The sequence below is a fragment of the Brassica napus genome, chromosome A3 (assembly GCF_020379485.1).
Source record: "Brassica napus cultivar Da-Ae chromosome A3, Da-Ae, whole genome shotgun sequence".
Lineage (NCBI taxonomy): Eukaryota > Viridiplantae > Streptophyta > Magnoliopsida > Brassicales > Brassicaceae > Brassica > Brassica napus.
Genome location: NC_063436.1, coordinates 16,795,864 through 16,814,003, shown reverse-complemented (window position 1 = coordinate 16,814,003; position 18,140 = coordinate 16,795,864). Strand labels below are relative to the sequence as shown.

General features: G+C 32.2%; 3 protein-coding genes, 1 long non-coding RNA gene and 1 other non-coding gene across 5 annotated transcripts; 2 read left to right on the top strand and 3 right to left on the bottom strand.

Moving 5' to 3' along the window:
* Window positions 1-214: 214 nt before the first annotated feature.
* Window positions 215-1,744, top strand: LOC106353053 (40S ribosomal protein S14-2). The gene is made up of 6 exons (XM_013792726.3): window positions 215-355; window positions 551-670; window positions 769-814; window positions 1,107-1,192; window positions 1,279-1,408; window positions 1,498-1,744. Exons 1-6 carry the CDS (start codon window positions 353-355, stop codon window positions 1,563-1,565), a joined length of 453 nt encoding a protein of 150 aa, XP_013648180.1. The 5' UTR covers window positions 215-352; the 3' UTR covers window positions 1,566-1,744.
* Window positions 1,594-3,193, bottom strand: LOC106355599. The gene has a single exon (XM_013795517.3). The coding sequence runs from the start codon at window positions 2,927-2,929 to the stop codon at window positions 2,342-2,344; it is 588 nt and encodes a 195-aa protein (XP_013650971.2). The 5' UTR covers window positions 2,930-3,193; the 3' UTR covers window positions 1,594-2,341.
* A 1,667-nt stretch (window positions 3,194-4,860) lies between these two features.
* TRNAP-CGG lies at window positions 4,861-4,932 on the top strand. The gene has a single exon. It is a non-coding gene; the product is annotated as a tRNA-Pro (tRNA).
* Window positions 4,933-6,862: 1,930 nt separating this feature from the next.
* Window positions 6,863-10,351, bottom strand: LOC106353051 (salicylate/benzoate carboxyl methyltransferase). Its single transcript, XM_013792724.3, has 5 exons — window positions 10,169-10,351; window positions 9,902-10,004; window positions 8,064-8,462; window positions 7,700-7,960; window positions 6,863-7,428 (listed from the first exon to the last, which is right to left on the bottom strand). The coding sequence occupies exons 1-5, from the start codon at window positions 10,204-10,206 to the stop codon at window positions 7,078-7,080; spliced, it is 1,152 nt and encodes a 383-aa protein (XP_013648178.2). The 5' UTR covers window positions 10,207-10,351; the 3' UTR covers window positions 6,863-7,077.
* A 2,364-nt stretch (window positions 10,352-12,715) lies between these two features.
* On the bottom strand, window positions 12,716-14,440 carry LOC106356772. Its single transcript, XR_001272166.3, has 2 exons — window positions 13,642-14,440; window positions 12,716-13,554 (listed from the first exon to the last, which is right to left on the bottom strand). It is a non-coding gene; the product is annotated as an uncharacterized LOC106356772 (long non-coding RNA).
* Between the last annotated feature and the right edge of the window lie 3,700 nt (window positions 14,441-18,140).

The following is an 18,140-nucleotide window of genomic DNA, read 5'->3' as shown; positions in this document are numbered from 1 at the left end:
CGATCAGAATGTTGTGCAAGACCAACCGCCAAAACACCAATTTGAGACCGTGTTGCAAGAGGATATAGGTTTCTTTCTTTATAAATCATTTGAGACAGTGTTGCAAGAATATATCGGTTTGGTCTAAGAAAACTTGCAATATAATTTTGCATACGAAGAAAACGACACCGTTTTAAAATAAGGGTAATAACGTCAATTCCAATAAGGGGTTTCCAATGTAACCCTAATATATATATAATTGGCATTGTAGCGCCCGAGTGTCTCTCTCTCTCTCTCTCTCTCTCTCTTGTTTCCGCTGCCATCTTCCCACAAGCTCTATAGCAAATCGTCTCTTTATCATCCGTTGGTGAACATGGTAAGTAAGCTCTTTCAGGCTTCGAACTTTGAGCTGAGCTCATGTCTTAGATCTCACATAGTTTTTGTTCCCTTGATCGATCGATATTGTAGTAGTATGTATGGTTATTGTTGAGTTCGATCATTTCGTTTAGACCAGTGAACGAATGATTCTCTGTTTCTAATAACCGTTTTGTTGTCTTCGGTTTTATATTAGTCGAGGAGAAAGACCAGAGAGCCTAAGGAGGAAACTGTCACTCTCGGACCAGCTGTTCGTGACGGAGAGCAAGTGTTCGGTGTTGTTCACATCTTTGCTTCTTTCAATGACACTTTCATTGTAAGTTGTCTTGATTGATTTTAATAATTAGTATAATTAATTGTTCTCTGCACAGTCAATTCGACTCATGATGCTGTTGTTTGGTAATTTTATTGCAGCATGTGACTGATCTGTCTGGAAGAGAAACTCTCGTCCGTATCACCGGTATGTTCTCTTAGTACTTCATGTTTATATGTTTACACAAACAATTCTAGAAAAAAAAATTGTTTCAAAAAAAATACTTCATAGTTTTTTTTTGTATTTTCAATGAATTTTTATTAATTAATAATTATTAATTGTAAACTTCAAATAATTAATTGCATGTATTGAATTCTTTTACTGGTTTAGAACTATGAGAAGTAGATAATTACAAAAAAAGTATGTATTTATAGCTGAAATATATTATGTGGTTCCTGATTATGCGAATTGAATCATTAATTTTTTTTTTTTTTTGTAGGTGGGATGAAGGTGAAGGCTGATCGTGATGAGTCCTCTCCTTATGCTGCTATGCTTGCAGCTCAAGATGTTGCTCAACGTTGCAAGGTCAGCAAACTGTTCTTGTTTTATTCGTTTTTATAGTGTTATTGTGCGATTGTATGTTAATAATCTTTAATCCTATTATGTAACAGGAGCTTGGGATCACAGCCATGCACGTGAAGCTCCGTGCCACTGGAGGAAACAAAACCAAGACTCCAGGCCCTGGTGCTCAGTCTGCTCTCAGAGCCCTTGCTCGTTCAGGCATGAAGATTGGTCGTATAGGTAACACGGAGAGCTGAATCTCTTTCTCTAGTTGCTTTTGGATTATTTTCAGTCAATTGAAAGGAATTAATCTTAAATGTATTTTGCAGAGGATGTGACTCCAATTCCCACCGACAGTACACGTAGAAAGGGTGGACGCAGAGGAAGAAGACTTTGATTTCTCAATGAGTCTCATCATTGTTCTGTTGTGCCCTTGACTCTCGTGGGTACACACTTCGAAGTTGGTTTTTGTCTCTCAGTTTGCTTCGTAAAAACATTATAAGCTGTGTCTTTCTTCAACGTTGTAAACTTCTGCATTTGGAGTTTTGGGAATGAGAAAAAGTGTTAGTGACTAAATGACGTTTGTGTTATTGTTAATTGGCTTATATAGCTATTTTGCATTTTCTATACGAATAACCCATAGGCTACTTCCTGAATGGATTGGTTTAAAATTGACAGTGAGACCACAGCTAGTTTAATAGAGAAGTTGCTTAGATGGTTTGAATTCTATACGAATGTTCACAAAAAAAATTGTTAGGTAGAACTCTGCCCACTCTCAGTTTCATAGTTGTTTCTGATAATTACACACTGTTTCATGAGCAGGCTCTTACTTGCTACTCAGCTCGTACTTCTTACTTGGTCCGTACTTGATTCGTAAAATTGAGTATTCGTCTTGATAGTGGTATTAACGTTTGGTTCACGACGATGTTATATAGATTACAATTGCCAAATGTCCAATAAGTCATGAATAGCTTTTGATTAGTACTAAGTTAAATAAGGATATGTATGACTAATTTTATAGCTCTCAAATAAATGGTAAAAGCAAGAAGTTAACATGTCATTAAACTCAGAACGTGGAGTCTCTTATATAGGACTTACAATACCATTTTTAATGGCTCTAATACCATTAAGAAAAATTAAGCAGAATTTGTAGAGAGCTCCTAACTGCGGTAATTATTTAAATAGATGAAAAAAGATGAACATCCAATAAACTCCTGCAAGAATCATAGCCACGTGTATACTGGGGAGGTAAATAAAAATATAAGTGCAAAAAAGGCAACACAACCAACCGCAAAGAAGCGTGATATAAGCATTCTTCATCTCCATCCTAAACTTATCTGATAGCTGAATCAGACCTATCCCACCGGTGAACAACGATATGGTGAATAACGACATGTATACCAATACGTCATGATCCACCAAAAGTGAATACATTGACGGAGATGTCAGTAACGCTAATATGGAAAGCTTCGCAAAGAGAAACTGAGGAATCCTCTCTTTGTTTGTAGTAAAATCCTTGTAGCAACCAGTGGAGGGAGGAGGATCGGTGAATAAGAGATACCTGAGTACCGTCACTGCATAGAATGTTGTGGCACTCACCGCGCCGTCCCTGAGGAACCGAGACAATGCTGGCGACTTTCCCCCAGGTGGCCACATAAGATTGAGTGATATGGAGAGGCCAAAGAGCGAGAGTATAGCCATTACATACCATATTCCTCTGCCTACAATCACATCTCTTCGACTCATTTCAGTCTTCTTCATATATATTATTTACTCTCTTCTCTTTTTTTGTTTTGTTTTTTTTTTTGTTAACCTAGCCCTTGTTATACATGTATATATATATATTGAGGGGTTTTAGATTATGCAGTACCAAGAGATAGGAACTGAATTAGGGTTATTGAGGGGTTTTAGATTATGCAGTACCAAGAGATCTTCACAATCATAACTAACTTTATCAATAGACTTATCAGTTTGATTATTAGGAGAATTAAGATACCTAAGAGGATCTTTCGATAATCACAAAATTAACCAAAACAATTAACAAATTTATTTACTAAGTCATTATAATGTCGAAGGAAAAAAAAACAGAAAATCTTATTTCAGAAAATCAGGAACGGGTATTATTAACACATAAAGCTGAATCTCTGCCTAGCTACTTTTGATTATTTCTGACAATTGTGCGGTTTTGGTTGAGTGAATCTTTCTTCAATGTGTTTGCAGAGAAGGTTTCGGAGTCATCATAGTTCAGTTGTGCCCTTGACTCTTGTAGTTTCTTGGGTACACTTCGAAGTTAGTTTTGTTCTCTCTCCAATTTATCCTTCAAGCTGCTTCGAGGACTTTATAAGCTGGTCTTTCTTCAACTTTGTAACTTTTGCTTTTGGAGTTTTGGTAATGAGAAAAAAAAAATGACAATCACGTTGTGTTATTTGTTAGCGCTATTATAGGATTCTCTTCTCTGGCACTTCATCGAATGCAATTTTGATGTCAATTAACCTAATCTAATAACAAAACTATGTGATGCTAACAACTCTATCATCGAAAGATCCTCTTCTCACCGGTGTTTCGTTCCTTCGGCTCTTGTGGCTGAAGCATTGGCGGTTAAAGCTGAACTTGTGGCTGCAGCTTCATCTCATGTCAGTAGTATCAACCTATTCTCTGACTGCAAGATCTCATTTCGCTTTTGAATTCTCAAGGGCAGGATGTGACTTTGAAGGGTATCCTCCATGACATTGCCATGTTAGTGAGTTCCTTCACCTCTATCTGCTTTATTTTCATTCCACGCCTAGCTAATGTTCGAGCAGACTTATTGGCAAAAGAAACTTTGTTTTGGCTTTCTTCCTCGGCTACCTTTGTAAACTGATTTGTTTTCTAAGTAATCTATGGTTTGATAAAAAAAAAGGTTTACGTAAAAGTTGTTTGACAACATTGATTATGTTTCTTTTCTTAATTATGAGAATTATTAGAAATAGAGAGTTAAACATAAGTACATAACTCATTAGGATCAAGTGTCTTATCTGCCATAAAAAATAACAGAGGAGATTGTAATGTGTTTATTTGCTGTTCGTTTTGTTTATCTTATGCTTTCCAGTGGTTCATTAGCATATAGACTAATGGATCTTACTAAATGCTAACTCCAGTATGTAGAAGTTTTCTTTCTTGGACGTCTACACATCCTTTAATATCGGCTAGTAATTTTAGTTAGCAGTGCAGCTTGAAATCTTGAGTTGAAACTGGTGCTATGCTCGTCTTCACCCAAGGGCAGTTAACTGCAGAAAGAAGAAGTGTGGTCACACCAACCAGGTAAAAATTTATTTTGCTACCAATCAATTTAAACTTGTTTGTTTCAAATGATTTACATTTTTGCTGGGTTGTTTCTCGTTGTTTATTGCAGTTGAGGCCTAAGAAGAAGATCAAGTAATTGATGGACCCTCCTGTAGTAATTAATTTGCATTGAAACAATTTCTCTTTTCTTTGAAGAAAGAACACGTTTGTCACAATTTGTTTAATGTACAATGAAGTGTGGCTGACACTTTTCTTCATTGATAATCATTCTGGATGAATTTGAAATAAACTCTAAAACTTTAGATGAGTTTATTTCTAAAACTAGCTGTCATAAAAATAGCAAGAACTGTTTGTGAAATGCAATTACGAGAATGTAATATAAATACTTTATATCTCGATATAATCAACAAGGGTGTTTGGTCTAGTGGTATGATTCTCGCTTCGGGTGCGAGAGGTCCCGAGTTCGATTCTCGGAACACCCCTAATTTTTGTTTTATCAGGTAAAAGGCTTTTGGGCCTCCAACCAGTAAAGAATGGGTTTCCATAAACGACGACGTCTGAACCTCTCCAGATTTTCAGATCCACTTTCAATTTTTTTTTTTTTTTTTTTTTTTCACTTTCAATTCTCTCGCTTTGTTGAGTTCTGAGCTCAGAAAACCCCTAAATTTCTCAAGAAGTAAAGGTTTCAATGTGACTCTTAAAAAATGCAATGGTCAGAACAATGTCGAGTATGTTTTAGTAATCAATGACTCTTAAACAATGCAATGGTCAGAAACTAATTAAGCGTGTCGTTCTGCTAGTCTCAAATCAGTGTGAACAAGGTGTGTGTGTGCTGACTCGTCTAATTAAACATGTATTGTAAATTAATATTCGATAAGTTAATAATTTCTATAAATTAATAAAAAATTTCGGTTCATGTTTGGGCCGGTGTAAAATATGATACAAATCGATAAAATAATAAGATAGTATATTTTTAAAACTTCCATGTAAATATATAATCCCATTAAAATCATAAATTAATAATCTATCTCTATATTTTATATAAGTACAAAATAAACATCATATTAATATTTTAATATATTTTGATAATATTTAAAAAAATTATATCAAAAACCACATAACAATTCTTTGAAACATAAAAAATATACACCAAATAAGATAATAAAATAATATGAAAGTCAAATTTCTAAAATTTAAATAATTTCTATACTGTAAATTTAATATTTTCTTATTTTATTAATAAAAATGTTCAAAAATAGAAAAAAATCTAAAAAAGAAAACTTTTGTAAATTAATATCTCTTTTAATAAAATTTTAAAGTCTCAACTTTATTAATTTATAGAGGTTCTACTGTAAATGTTGGGATTAGTAATCATTTACATGCATGTAGTATTACCGGTTGTAGTATTTCTCATAAATGTAATTTCATAATAAATCATCGTTAAAAAAAACCCCTTGTGAGATCAAGATAATTAATTGCATTACCAATATCGAAATCCTTTTTAATAATATAAAGGACGGTGTTTATAAAATTTCAAATTTCTGACCAAAAACGAACATTAATGGTGATTAGTGCATGACTATACATACATGCATGTAAAGTCTTAAAATATGAAAAAATCTTACATCTTAATCTGCATTGCCAACATCAAAGTCCTTTTTAATTATAGTAAATACGGTGTTTTTAAAATTTCAAATTTCTGACCAAAAAGGAATATTAATGGTGATTAGTGCATGATTATACATACATGCATGTAAAGTCTTAAAATATGAAAAAAATAAAAGTCTTACAATGACTTTTGATATGAATATGTTTTTTACGCCAGATATATTTATTCGTATGATGATTGATTAACCATTATATGTCGGTCAAATTGATGGTTCGGCACGTTTTTGTAAATGAATAGAATAATGCATTCAAATTTCCTCGTCGTATAAGAGAAAAATGAAAGTGTGACTCTCTTTTTTTTTTGAACATCTTTTTTTTTTGAACATCTTTTTTTTTTTTTTTGAACATCTTGTCTGACTTTCTTTCTATGGGTTTACCATCTTTTGCAGGGACGCTGTGAAAAGAAGAAAAAAAAAACAGTTCTCTCCCCCCCTTAAAATCTCCAAATGTAACCTTGTCCAGAAGATTTGCTTTAAACTCCAACCTGGTTTACACATTATTTATCAAAAAATGTTTTAGTAATGATTATATTATATTACTGTACCATTTTCTGAATACATAATTTTATCTATAATTATTAAATTACATTTGAAAAGAATAACACTAAGAAGTTTGATTAAATTTATGCATTATTAAATGATCATATAAAACGTAGTATGCTTTAAAACCAAATATAGGTATATACAACGTTCTTGTCATTTACTACAACAAACTGACCTTAAAATCAAACAAAGAACAACATACTGATAAGTTTTATCATTATTAATTACAACAAAGTGACCTTAAAATCAAACAAACACAACATAGTACTATCACGCTTTACTTTCCAATACTAAGAATGGCATCATAACATGTCTTGGAATACATGAACTGAAAAGAGAAACACTATATAGTAGATAGTAAATACAAGCACTACGTAGTACGTACCCACAAAAGTTAATGAGTCAAACAAGATATCATTACTTCTTAGCCAATGAAACGACAAGAGTGACACTCGTTTTGTTTCTGCAGCTCGCGTGCTTAGCCACATGGTGTGCATACCTATCAAACAAGACATCGACAATATCTTCTCCAAAGTGAGCAACGAGCATTGGTTCAGTAACCGCTCTTATACAATTAGCTTCATTGTATCCTGCCTCATAGTCATCTTCTTCGTTGTTGTTGTTACTAAGGCCAAGGTCGAATACATGTTTCTCTAAGTCATTGATTTCAAAAGAGCCTTCGTTTCGTATCACTTCTTCTAGTTCTTGTTCGTTTGGATCATAAAACGGCATGTTGAATTCATCCAGTTTTGATTCACTCACGTGGCCCTGTTAATAAAAAGATTGATATGATGAGGACCATGTCTAAATTCAACATACTAAAATAACCCTAATAATTTTGGTCTTTGTATTTTAGTAAGACACCGAAACAATGCTAAAATATAGTTCACTTAAAATAAAACAAGCTGAAGGTTTGTTCTCTTTAAGAGGCATATATTAATATTCATGAGCTAGTTGGTTTGTTCTTTAAAAATGTCAAAAATATTCATGGACATATTAAAAATGTTTGAAAAGACATGAAGAATTTGTTTTTATATACCTCGAAGACTAGGTCACGGAGAGATTTGGATAGCAATGTCCAAAAGTGACAACAATCTCTATACAATGGATCACTGTCAAGAGTGTTTCTACCAATCAAGGTGAGAACCATGCGTCCATTAGAGACAATTTCTTCAGAACGTAACCTTAGAAACATGGTGAAGTCTTTTTGGAACTGATTCAAGTAAGCTTTGTATGTACTTTGAGGACTTGAACTTGTTATGTACACACTTCCCTTATCATTCCCATGCTTTTCAGGAACCTATATACAAACACATAACATAATCACATCATATAAATATCAAATAACTCAATGTTTTTATACAAGTAAAAACGTTACAACAGTCTTTCAATTTGCTAAGTACCTTGGAGAGAAAATGGAGAGCGTAACAGGAATGTACAAAATGGAGACTGTTGCGAGAAAAGAGTCTAGAGTAGAAAGAGCCTGGTGCTCCATAGACAAAACACGATGATTTGTTTGTGATCATGAGCTCCTTGTTGAAGAAAGGTACGAATTTGAAAGTCGTGTTGAAATCATTCTCGGGGAGATCATTCAGACAACAATCGATTTCTGGTGGGTTTTGGTTCAGTTGTTGGCACAACACATTGATTGTGTTGATGATCTCAGATATAGCCACAAATGAGTTCTGTCCGGACGAACAACCCAGTTCGGCAACTTTGATGTAGCTTGGAAAGTCTAAGTTCATCATCATGTCTTCTGTGTTTTTTACCAATACTGGTTTAGCCATTGATAAAACTCTTCTCTAGAAACCAAAAAAATATCGTAATTAGAAAACTGTTTTCTCTCTATTCCAAGTGAAATTATTTCGATGATTCGTTTTCAAATATTCAAGGAAAAAATATTGATTGTGATAGTTATATATTGGGAATGAAACTGTATAATATTTCGATCCGTGACATATATAGGCTCTGAATGGTAACATCCATCCCGCACCGCACCTCACTGTAGTTAACATCTCTACATATACTATATATTTATACGTTTTTATAACTGTACCACAGTCAAACCGCTTGTCCCGCACCGCTTAGTCCGCTGTTACCATTCGGAACCTAATATGTCACATTAAATGGGACCTAACTTACATGATGACGACAACCATATATAATTTATACATTTAATATATACATATATCTTTTTATTATTGTGTGTGTGTGTCAAATATGAGTTAAAAGTTAAAAGGGGAAATATGACTTCCAGACAAATCTTATCCCTTAATAAGAACCTGCTGACAACCTTTTTGTCCTAGCCTCCTAGGTGCCATCATTTATTAATCTTTTTTGATTAATAGTATATTTTAGTTTTGCTTGACAAGAAACCGTCACTAACCCTAGTACTCACGACTATATGTTAAGTCAGTAATTCTGTATCAAGTTAAAGATCCCTTTTTTTTTTTGAACAACTGTTATTGATCCCTCGAACATGTTTATACATGACTAACATATAGGCATTTATAAGGTATATCTGTAACTGGAATTTATCTAACGAACAATATTGTCTTCTCATCTAAACTTCTTAAAAACAAAGTAGACATATGACTTGAATGAATTTGATTGGTTATAATTTAAGTTCATGAATTTACATATGAATTTAGATCTACTGTATAAGAATAAAGTCTTCCTATGATTCGAACAAAATCACAGTAAAGATCAGTAAAAAAAAAATTCACAGTAAATATACGTCGAACATGTTTACTTTTAATAAACATAAATATTTTCTGTTTATTTTAAATGAAGTATACCCAACGAACATTTTGTTATCTCAATTAAATTTCTGTAGCATCTCTTACGTATTTTGTTTTCCTATATTCAAGTTCAAACTTCTAAAAAGCAAACTAAACATATGAATTTGATCAGGAATTTTTTTATGAAAATTCTCTTTATAATTTCAATTCCAGTAGTGTTCATTAAAGACAATCCAATATATATACACATATATCTATATATATATGTTGATATTAGTTGGTAATTTATAGTTTTCTATATATAAATGTTGTAGTAGTAGGTAATTTATAAGTTTTTATATTTCCTGCATAGTCTATTTGGATTATGTTCGAATCATATCACGACTTTGGTCTTAATTATACTGCAGATTTAAATTCATTTGTCAATTTCATGAACTTGGAAATCAGTTGGTTAACGTTTTAAGTTTAACAATTTGATAATCATGAAGTGATTGAAAAACCTGAAGAAGGGAATTGGCAGAGTAACTGTTGGCTCCGTCTCCACCACTCATACGTAGCGCTCTCACAAACGCACATTCATCATCACTCTTATCATCATCATAGCTGCATGGCGATACAATGATTATATTTGTTGGTACATATACATAAAGCACCATGCATATATGTATATAGTATATACACATATATACTATATATGAAACAATGAAAGGAAATAAACTAAACTCTGCACATATAAGCGTTGTTTAAAATGAATTAGAGAGAAGAACCTTAAGGATGGAATGGTGTCGATAAACCTTGAACCCATTAATTTTATCGTACTTACTAGTAATAAGATTCAATGAGAATTGTTAGAAGATGGTGTGTGTGTGCTGAGAATGCGCCTCCCACACTTTTTATTTATAGAGAGATGGAACTTGATCAAAGGTGCCACATTAAAGAAAACATGAAACACGCCAAGTATATTCAAAGTCGTTACCCTTGAGACTAAGGGGACGATAGGTTTTCTCGCTACCACCCGCAAACGCAGCTTTTGCGGTTGGTAGCGGTTGTCGGTGGTTTGCAACAATCATTCAAATTGTTTTAAACCGCTTTAAATCGCTCTGAATCTCATAAATTCAAAAGCTAGCTTATTCAAAAGTTAGCTTCAGCTAGCGTTTGCGGTTGCGGGCGGTTGCGGAAGGGTAAAAATTTTTTCTTTTTTTAAAAACAATATATATACAAAAGTAAAAATATTTAATAAAAATTTTAAAATTGAAATTTTGAAAATATTAAAATATATCTATTATATTTTAATTAATATTATAAAATTTTATAGTAAAAAAAAATTTCAATAAATTTTCAAAAATTAAAATTATAACTTTCTAAATATAAATTTTATATTTATTATAATTTTATGATTTTTGATATTTTTATAATTATATTAAATGTAAATATTGTTAATTTATTATTTGATTGTTACCGCATTTGGTAGTTAACCAGTCATAAGTCACCCGCAAACACACCAATTTTTAACCGCAGTACCAATCGTACAAATCTCTTAAAACCGGTAGAAACTACAACCGTCCGCATCCACAAACTCCCGCAACCGCAACCGCTGCGTTTGAACCAGTCAGACCCTAATTGATTAATGTCACTTGGTGCTTTAGTTAATTTAAAACACCCGGAAAATAAGGCCAAGTCTATAGAATATTCTTTCTCGTTTTACGTTTTGTAAGATTATAGTATATATGAGTAATGTATCGATATTCGAAGCGACGGGCAGTCATGTTTTTAAACAGTTGTGATTTTCTTTACTCTCAACTGAGATTTGATTTTTTATTTATTTATTACTCCTTCAGTTTTATTAAAATAGAAGTTTATGAGAAAATTTGTTTTACAAAGATATATATATTTTTATGTTTTCTATACAAAAACTACAAATTCCAATAAAATTAATTAGATTTATTGAAAGATTTTTAGTTAAAAAACATTGGAATTTGATAATTAAAAAAAATGATGCATAATTAATGTGTTTTCTTAATATGTGTACAAACACCAAAATATTAATATTTAAAAAACGGAAGGAGTAGTATTTTGGATCAAACTGGAATACATAACAATTCAAAGCATATATTTGAAATATTTTTATGATACTACTAAAAATGTTTTAAAGCTGGTGATTAATTTAAAGGAGAAGAAACAAAAATATGAAACCCGAAAAAACTCGTATTTTTTTATTGTTGGCGAAAATCTTTTGTGTTGATAAAGACAAAAAAGTGATCAAATATACAATTAGTACTACACTATTCAAAATAGTAGGATTCATTTCACATGTCAAATTAGTTTCATAATAAAATGTCTACACAACAGGAATTTAAATTATCGAAATGAACGAGAATATGCCATTGAGCTGAGTATAGAAATACTAAAAATGCGAGGGTCAGAAACTAGCATAAACTAGAAATATCTTTTAAGAACCGATTTTTAGTTTTTTTTTTAGTTAAAAGTTAAGAGACGTGTTTTTATATTCCGCTAAGAACTTCACTCTAAAAATCTTCCAATAATCATGATCTGGCGAAGCTTCTTCTCTGCTAATCTCAAATAAGTGTGAACAGAGTACGTGCTGACGAGCATTCGTTTAATCAAATGAGAATACAGTGCTACTTAAATTAACATGCATCAAGGTCCTTTTTAATTATATTGTAGCCTTTGTTTATGATACACGAATCTTCTGACCGCAAAAGAATAATTGGTGGTGGTGTTCTCTCAAAAAAAATTGATGGTAGTGCATGTATTGTTTCACTATTTGCGTAAACTGTAATGCATGTTCCATACCATCTAGGCCACAAAACTCCAATTTATATATATAATTATTTATTTCGTACTCAATTATTCCAGCCCGTGATGTGTGTGGTACGCCACGGTCGATTAGTCCACTCAAATTTCTAGGTATAAAGAAAGAAACAAGAGGTTAGTTAAAAAAAAAAAAAAAAAACAAGAGGTGGTCCTTCATGAAAATATGTTATATGTGTGGTCCATACATTATGATCCACATAAAACATATTTTATAGGCGATGCGAGATTTGTTGCATGACAATCACATATAACACATGGAATCTTGGATCCCATTATCAAAGACGATATATATTTAGTAAGTGTGAAGAAACAGAAGATAATTAAAATATGTATAAAGAGGTGCCGTGGAAGCTACGTTGTTAGGGCTACGTACTATCTCTATCTGATCTTTGCCAAGACATATTAGTGGTGGTTGCCATAAATTTTCATGTTGTGGTGTCTTAGTTCTAGCTGGTAAAGTAACCGAAAATAACTGTTCGTTGCTGAGAAGGTTAATAACGAAATAATGAAGTTTTAACAACCCAATTTCAAAGTATATGAATGTGCATGGTAAGTGCAGCATCTAGGAAAAGCAATTGGCAACGGACAAGACACAAAAGTATGGAAAGATTCATGGATTTCTTTACACAAAAATGTCAAACCGTTTGGACCTATCAATAATCGGCGCTAGACTTAAGAGTTTCAGATTTGCTTATATACCCTAGAATGGAACACTCAAAGGATCGATGAGCTTTTATCTCTCCTAGCGTCTGAGATCAAGTGCCTCAGACCGAGCCAAACTGGAGCGCAAGATGTGTATAATTGGCAACCAACCAAGTCAGGCATCTACACAACCAAATCCGGATACTGCTCAGCAGTTGGGAGCCTACCAAGGACAATCACCCAAGCTAGCACGGAGTTTGATTGGCTGAAAGACGTCTGGAGGGGTGAGTTCTCACCAAAGACGTCTGGAGGGGTGAGTTCTCACCAAAAATGAAAGTCTTTCTGTGGTCGATAATACAAGGAGTCCTTCCTTTGGGTGAGAACCTGCAAAAGAGAGGAATCCAAAATGAGATAAGATGCCCTAAATGCCAAGATAAGGAAACGTCGATGCACATATTCTTTATTTGTCCATTTGCGGTTAAGGTGTGGAAGATGATTCTCCTCAATAGAGTAGTGGTCCTAGCTACTGAGGATGATTTTTAAAAAGTCATAGTCTACTTCAGAGACAGACGGTGTCTCCCTCCAACTGGAGTCTCTAATAGCATCCTCCCTTGGGTTTGCTGGTCAATCTGGTTAGCGTGTAACTCCTTGGTCTTTGAAACAAAACTTGCTAACCCTACGGACATAGCAGCGAGAGCATTAAGGCTAGCAAGGGAGTGGACAACAGCTCAAGACCACAAACCAAAAGCGAATCGAGGCTTACCTCACGCAAGAAGGATGAGAGACGCAGCGACAACCACGAAATCAGAGACAATATGCAAAACAGATGCGGCTTAGAACAAACAATCAAAGCAAGCGGGCCTGGCCTGGATCTTCACAGGAGCGGTCTTCAACCCTCCAATCAAAGGCTCAAGCACCCAAAGCTTCATAGAATCACCGCTCATAGCGGAAGCCTTAGCAATGAGACTCGCAATCATCAAGGCAGCGACCCTAGAGATCCAGCATCTCAGGATGTCTTCCGACAACCTAATGCTCATCAGAGCAATCAATCAGGACACGCAGGTGAAAGAAATTCATGGAATCGTGTGTGATATCCATAACATCTCCTCTGCGTTCGACAATATCTCCTTTTCGCATATTCATCGTGATCTCAAAGATCTCAACGGAGAAGTCAATGCGTTGGCAAAAACCTCTTTGAGAGCTATTTCTGTTTAAGCTCATTCATGGGTAAACTTGGACCTTTTCGTATTAGTAATGAATTTGTGACAAAAAAAAATGTGTATGGTCTTATAATTTGTGTATGCATTGTCCCAAATGTACATGTGTCTACTTTATACGACACAAAATCCTTAACACCATGTGGAACACGAAAATCCGATTTATATATCTTTTCTTTTTCGTACTAATTAAATAATGTCGATCAGAAACGTCACGTATTCCTCAAGAGAAAATTGGTCTCAGTTATACGTTCAAGTTATATAATGCAGTCGATGTTTCGGAAATCGGGGCCACAAGTTTATTCGAAAGTGCTCAGGATGGCCGGTCCGACCTCACCAACCGGTTGAGCTGGATACAGTGTCTTTATCAATTTAATTAAATATTTGAGAAAAAAATTTAAAGAATACTTGGTTTCGGTTTTTGTATTTCTCTAAACTGAAAATAGAAAAAATAGAGAAAATCGTATAAAAACATTTAAGGTGGCATTAACTTATACTTTAAACCTCAAAGTTATTTAACAAGCATATTAAACCATCAAGTTGGTTTTCGTATCACAAAAAAATTTCAACCTGATTTTTTCTGTACATCAAGTAAAAAAAGTTAATCTTTACCTATAAACATGAAAACAAATTTTTTTTTCTAATTTTTATTATTTAATAAAAACAATAAGAACAATAAAAATAAAAATTAGAAGACGGAATAATAATTCAGAAATATCAAAATATATATAAATATATATATATATAAAATAAAAAATGACAATTCAAATAAAATCTCTAAAATTTTCTGAAACATAATTTGTTAAAAGAAATCTATAATATTATTTGAGAAGTCAGTTTCTTACTTGTCGCGCCCACATTAATTCTTATTCTTATGATGATTAATTACATAGGTACCCTTAATGAATTAAAATATAATTGTCATTATTAACAACTAGGGTCGGTGTCCGCGCTTCGCACGGATTACATGTTTAATAAAAGTCCAGTTCAATTAAAATTGGGAGTTTTGAAGTTTCTGAAAGGGTAAGTTATGTTTTGTTTATTTTATAATGTGAAGACGTTGGAAGCAGTGATCATTTTTTTTAAAAAAAAACGACAGTAAGTTTGAAAAATAAATTGTTTTGAGGAATTCAATATTCGTAAGAGAAAATAGTATTTGAGTGTACCTATTTAATTGACGTAGGAAGCGGTAACGTAAATTTTTTAAAAGTTGGCTGGTGTCGTTTGCTATGAGGCTTAGGATAACAGTTTATTCCTCTTTTGGAAGCGTTGTATGATACCAATATCGTTGTCAAAGTAGAAGCGCGATCCAGGTGTGTTTGTGAGTGATAGTTTTCCTGAAAAAGTCAAATATTTGTAAGCATTTATTTTGACATAAACTTTATGTTTAGTTTATTACTTTCATGTAACCGTGGAATGATACTTGGTTTTTCCTGGTATATATGTGATTTAACTCCCTGAAATTAGACGCCTCCTTGTCCCATAAAGTTAGACGTACCAATTTCGATCTACAAATAATTATTGTATTATATTTTGTTTAGTTGTAAACCAATTGTTATTTAATAAAAAGTTAGTACATGTCTAAACACAATCCAATGATGATTTTTGAATCTGTGTAGTGGTTATATAAATCACTTCCTTGGATGAGGCATATGCGGCCAACAACATCTGTAGGAATAATTTGGTTTTAGGGACAAAAATTTAGTATTTATTTGTATGTGAGGGAGTTATTTTATTTTTTTTTACCTGGGAGGAAGTTGGTTGCATTTGCTAAGCTGATCAACGGGTGGTAGCGTTGGGGCCGAAATATGTATGAAGGGATCGGTGTAATGTTTTCTTGAATCAGTGTAATAATTGTTGTCTCATTGATATTAATTATGTATGGTTGAACAGTAAGCATGTACCGTTGGTTATTGGGAAGAAGATTAAAATATCTAATGTGATAAATTTTTCCTTTCTCGAAGCGTTGGTAGATTGTGTCAGACGTAGAAATAGACACCCTCCCTTCCATTATTTGTTCATGTTTAGTGGTTAAAAGCCATCATTTGAAATGTAGTTGAAATAATTAAAAGTAAGTATTTTTAAGACAAACCTGGATGTCAAGACAAATGAAAGTTGTTCCTAGGAAAACTTTTTTATTTTTGTGATTTGTGATGGACCACATCCTAATGATCCTAACGATTATTGGATGCGGTCCGAGGGTGTCGCCCCAATTGTTTTGATCTTTTGCTGCATGTTCTGCACATATAAGAATGAGAATTATTTGTATTGCCCATCTTTTATTAATTTCATATTTTTTTGAAGTGAACATAGTTATGGTTTGTTTGTTTTTTTTTTTAAATTATTGACATGGTTATTTAAAAATTAAAGTAGGCCGGCCCATAATTATTTGAATGAGGTCGAAGCATGAGTAATTGGAACTGGTAGTTGTAAATTTGTTGGGTGGGTTTGATAGTAGAATTTAGGTTTTTTTTAGAAATTTATAGTGACTGTGTGTGAAATAAGGGGGTTGTGTTATCTTGGGTGGACAATTTTAAGTTGAAAGAAAACTTAGCCGGTTCACACGTTGTTAAAGAAAACAGTAAAAATAATAAATTGTCTGAAAAAATAGAAAATTCAAAAGAAAATAGTTTGACTGTTGAAATAAGTAATTGTCCGAAAGAAATAGTTTTACGAAGACGGTGATTTGGGTTAATGAGCTGGGCTGCGAGATTTTTCTTTACCTGGCCCACCGGCAAATTGTAGACAAACGGAGATTTTTGTAAGCGATAACGAAGCCCAAATCTTTTATTGCAATTTTAATTCGAAGCCCAGTCAGCTAGTGACATGGCAGTTTGATAGGTGGAGATTATTTTGCCTATGTGGCACCTCTAGAAAGGCTTGGATTTAGCTCCTTTTATATAGTAGGACTATTTAATAATTTATGCCAATTAAATTTTTATTTTTGTTTCCCAATTTATATTTGCCAAATAACTTATATAATAAAAAGGAAATATTCATATAATAAAAATAAAATTATATTTACAAAAAGGAAATAAAACATATTTTATGAAAATATATTTCATATATATTGTGATATCATAAAAAAGGAAAGTTAACAAAAATAGTATTGATGTTTAAAAAATAATCATCCCCTTAAAACATAATAATATCAATTTAATTTCTCATATTCTTACAAAACATAATTTAAATAACATATACTAAAATATCATTGATGAAATAAAAATATTTTATATTTGTTAATATTGAGATTTTTATTCATTTTTCATAATATCTTTGTTAAATTTTTAATATTTATTACAATTTCTATATAATTTATAAAACTACACAAATAAAAATATACAAACTTTCATCAAATCTAAAATACCACTATAAATTAGTTAAGGCTTAGTATTATTATATTTATATTTTTTCAAATTTTTATATATTTATACAAAATAATATACATATAATTAGAAAACATAAAAATATGAATTTTTGTGATTAATATTATTTTGAATACTTTTTTTGTATTGTATATATCTAAAGTATAAAGTTGCTTAAAATTTACAATAAAAAATTATTTTGTTTATGTTTATATCTGTTCATGAGTTTTCAAAATTTTATCGGTAATGTTCGTTTAGAAAACTTCATACTTATCATCATATCAGTTTTTCCTGCTACTTTTATAAATCAACAAATATAAAATTATACAAAAGAATTTATGAAATTATATAAGATGAAGAATTGAACTAATGCAATAAATTAAACTAATCAAATTTAGTTTAACTAGAATCAACATTAATTGTGCTTAGATTTAAAGAAATATGTGTAACTCAATATAACCCAAAATAAGTATAATAAACAATCTAAATTAGTATGCGAGAAATCAAAAGTATAAATGCAAAAAAATCAAAATTAATCAAAATATTAATTTATTTCAGACTAAAAAATACTACGGTTAAACTTGGAGAAGTCAATAAAATTCATTATACCTAAGTATTAATCAAATCGACTTCATACTATATATTCAAATTATATGTCTAAATACAATTAAATAATATTA

What these genes read in the sequence shown, in the direction of transcription:
- LOC106353053 (XM_013792726.3), top strand. An exon ending in CTTTCAATGACACTTTCATT is followed by an intron (nt 671 to 768) that starts GTAAGTTGTCTT and finishes ATTTTATTGCAG; the next exon opens with CATGTGACTGATCTGTCTGG. An exon ending in ATGTTGCTCAACGTTGCAAG is followed by an intron (nt 1,193 to 1,278) that starts GTCAGCAAACTG and finishes ATTATGTAACAG; the next exon opens with GAGCTTGGGATCACAGCCAT.
- LOC106355599 (XM_013795517.3), bottom strand. Translation starts at nt 2,929, where the DNA reads ATGAAGAAGACTGAAATGAGTCGAAGAGATGTGATTGTAGGCAGAGGA.
- LOC106353051 (XM_013792724.3), bottom strand. Translation starts at nt 10,206, where the DNA reads ATGGGTTCAAGGTTTATCGACACCATTCCATCCTTAAG. An exon ending in CTGCCAATTCCCTTCTTCAG is followed by an intron (nt 8,463 to 9,901) that starts GTTTTTCAATCA and finishes TTTGGTTTCTAG; the next exon opens with AGAAGAGTTTTATCAATGGC. An exon ending in CTCTCCATTTTCTCTCCAAG is followed by an intron (nt 7,961 to 8,063) that starts GTACTTAGCAAA and finishes GTTTGTATATAG; the next exon opens with GTTCCTGAAAAGCATGGGAA.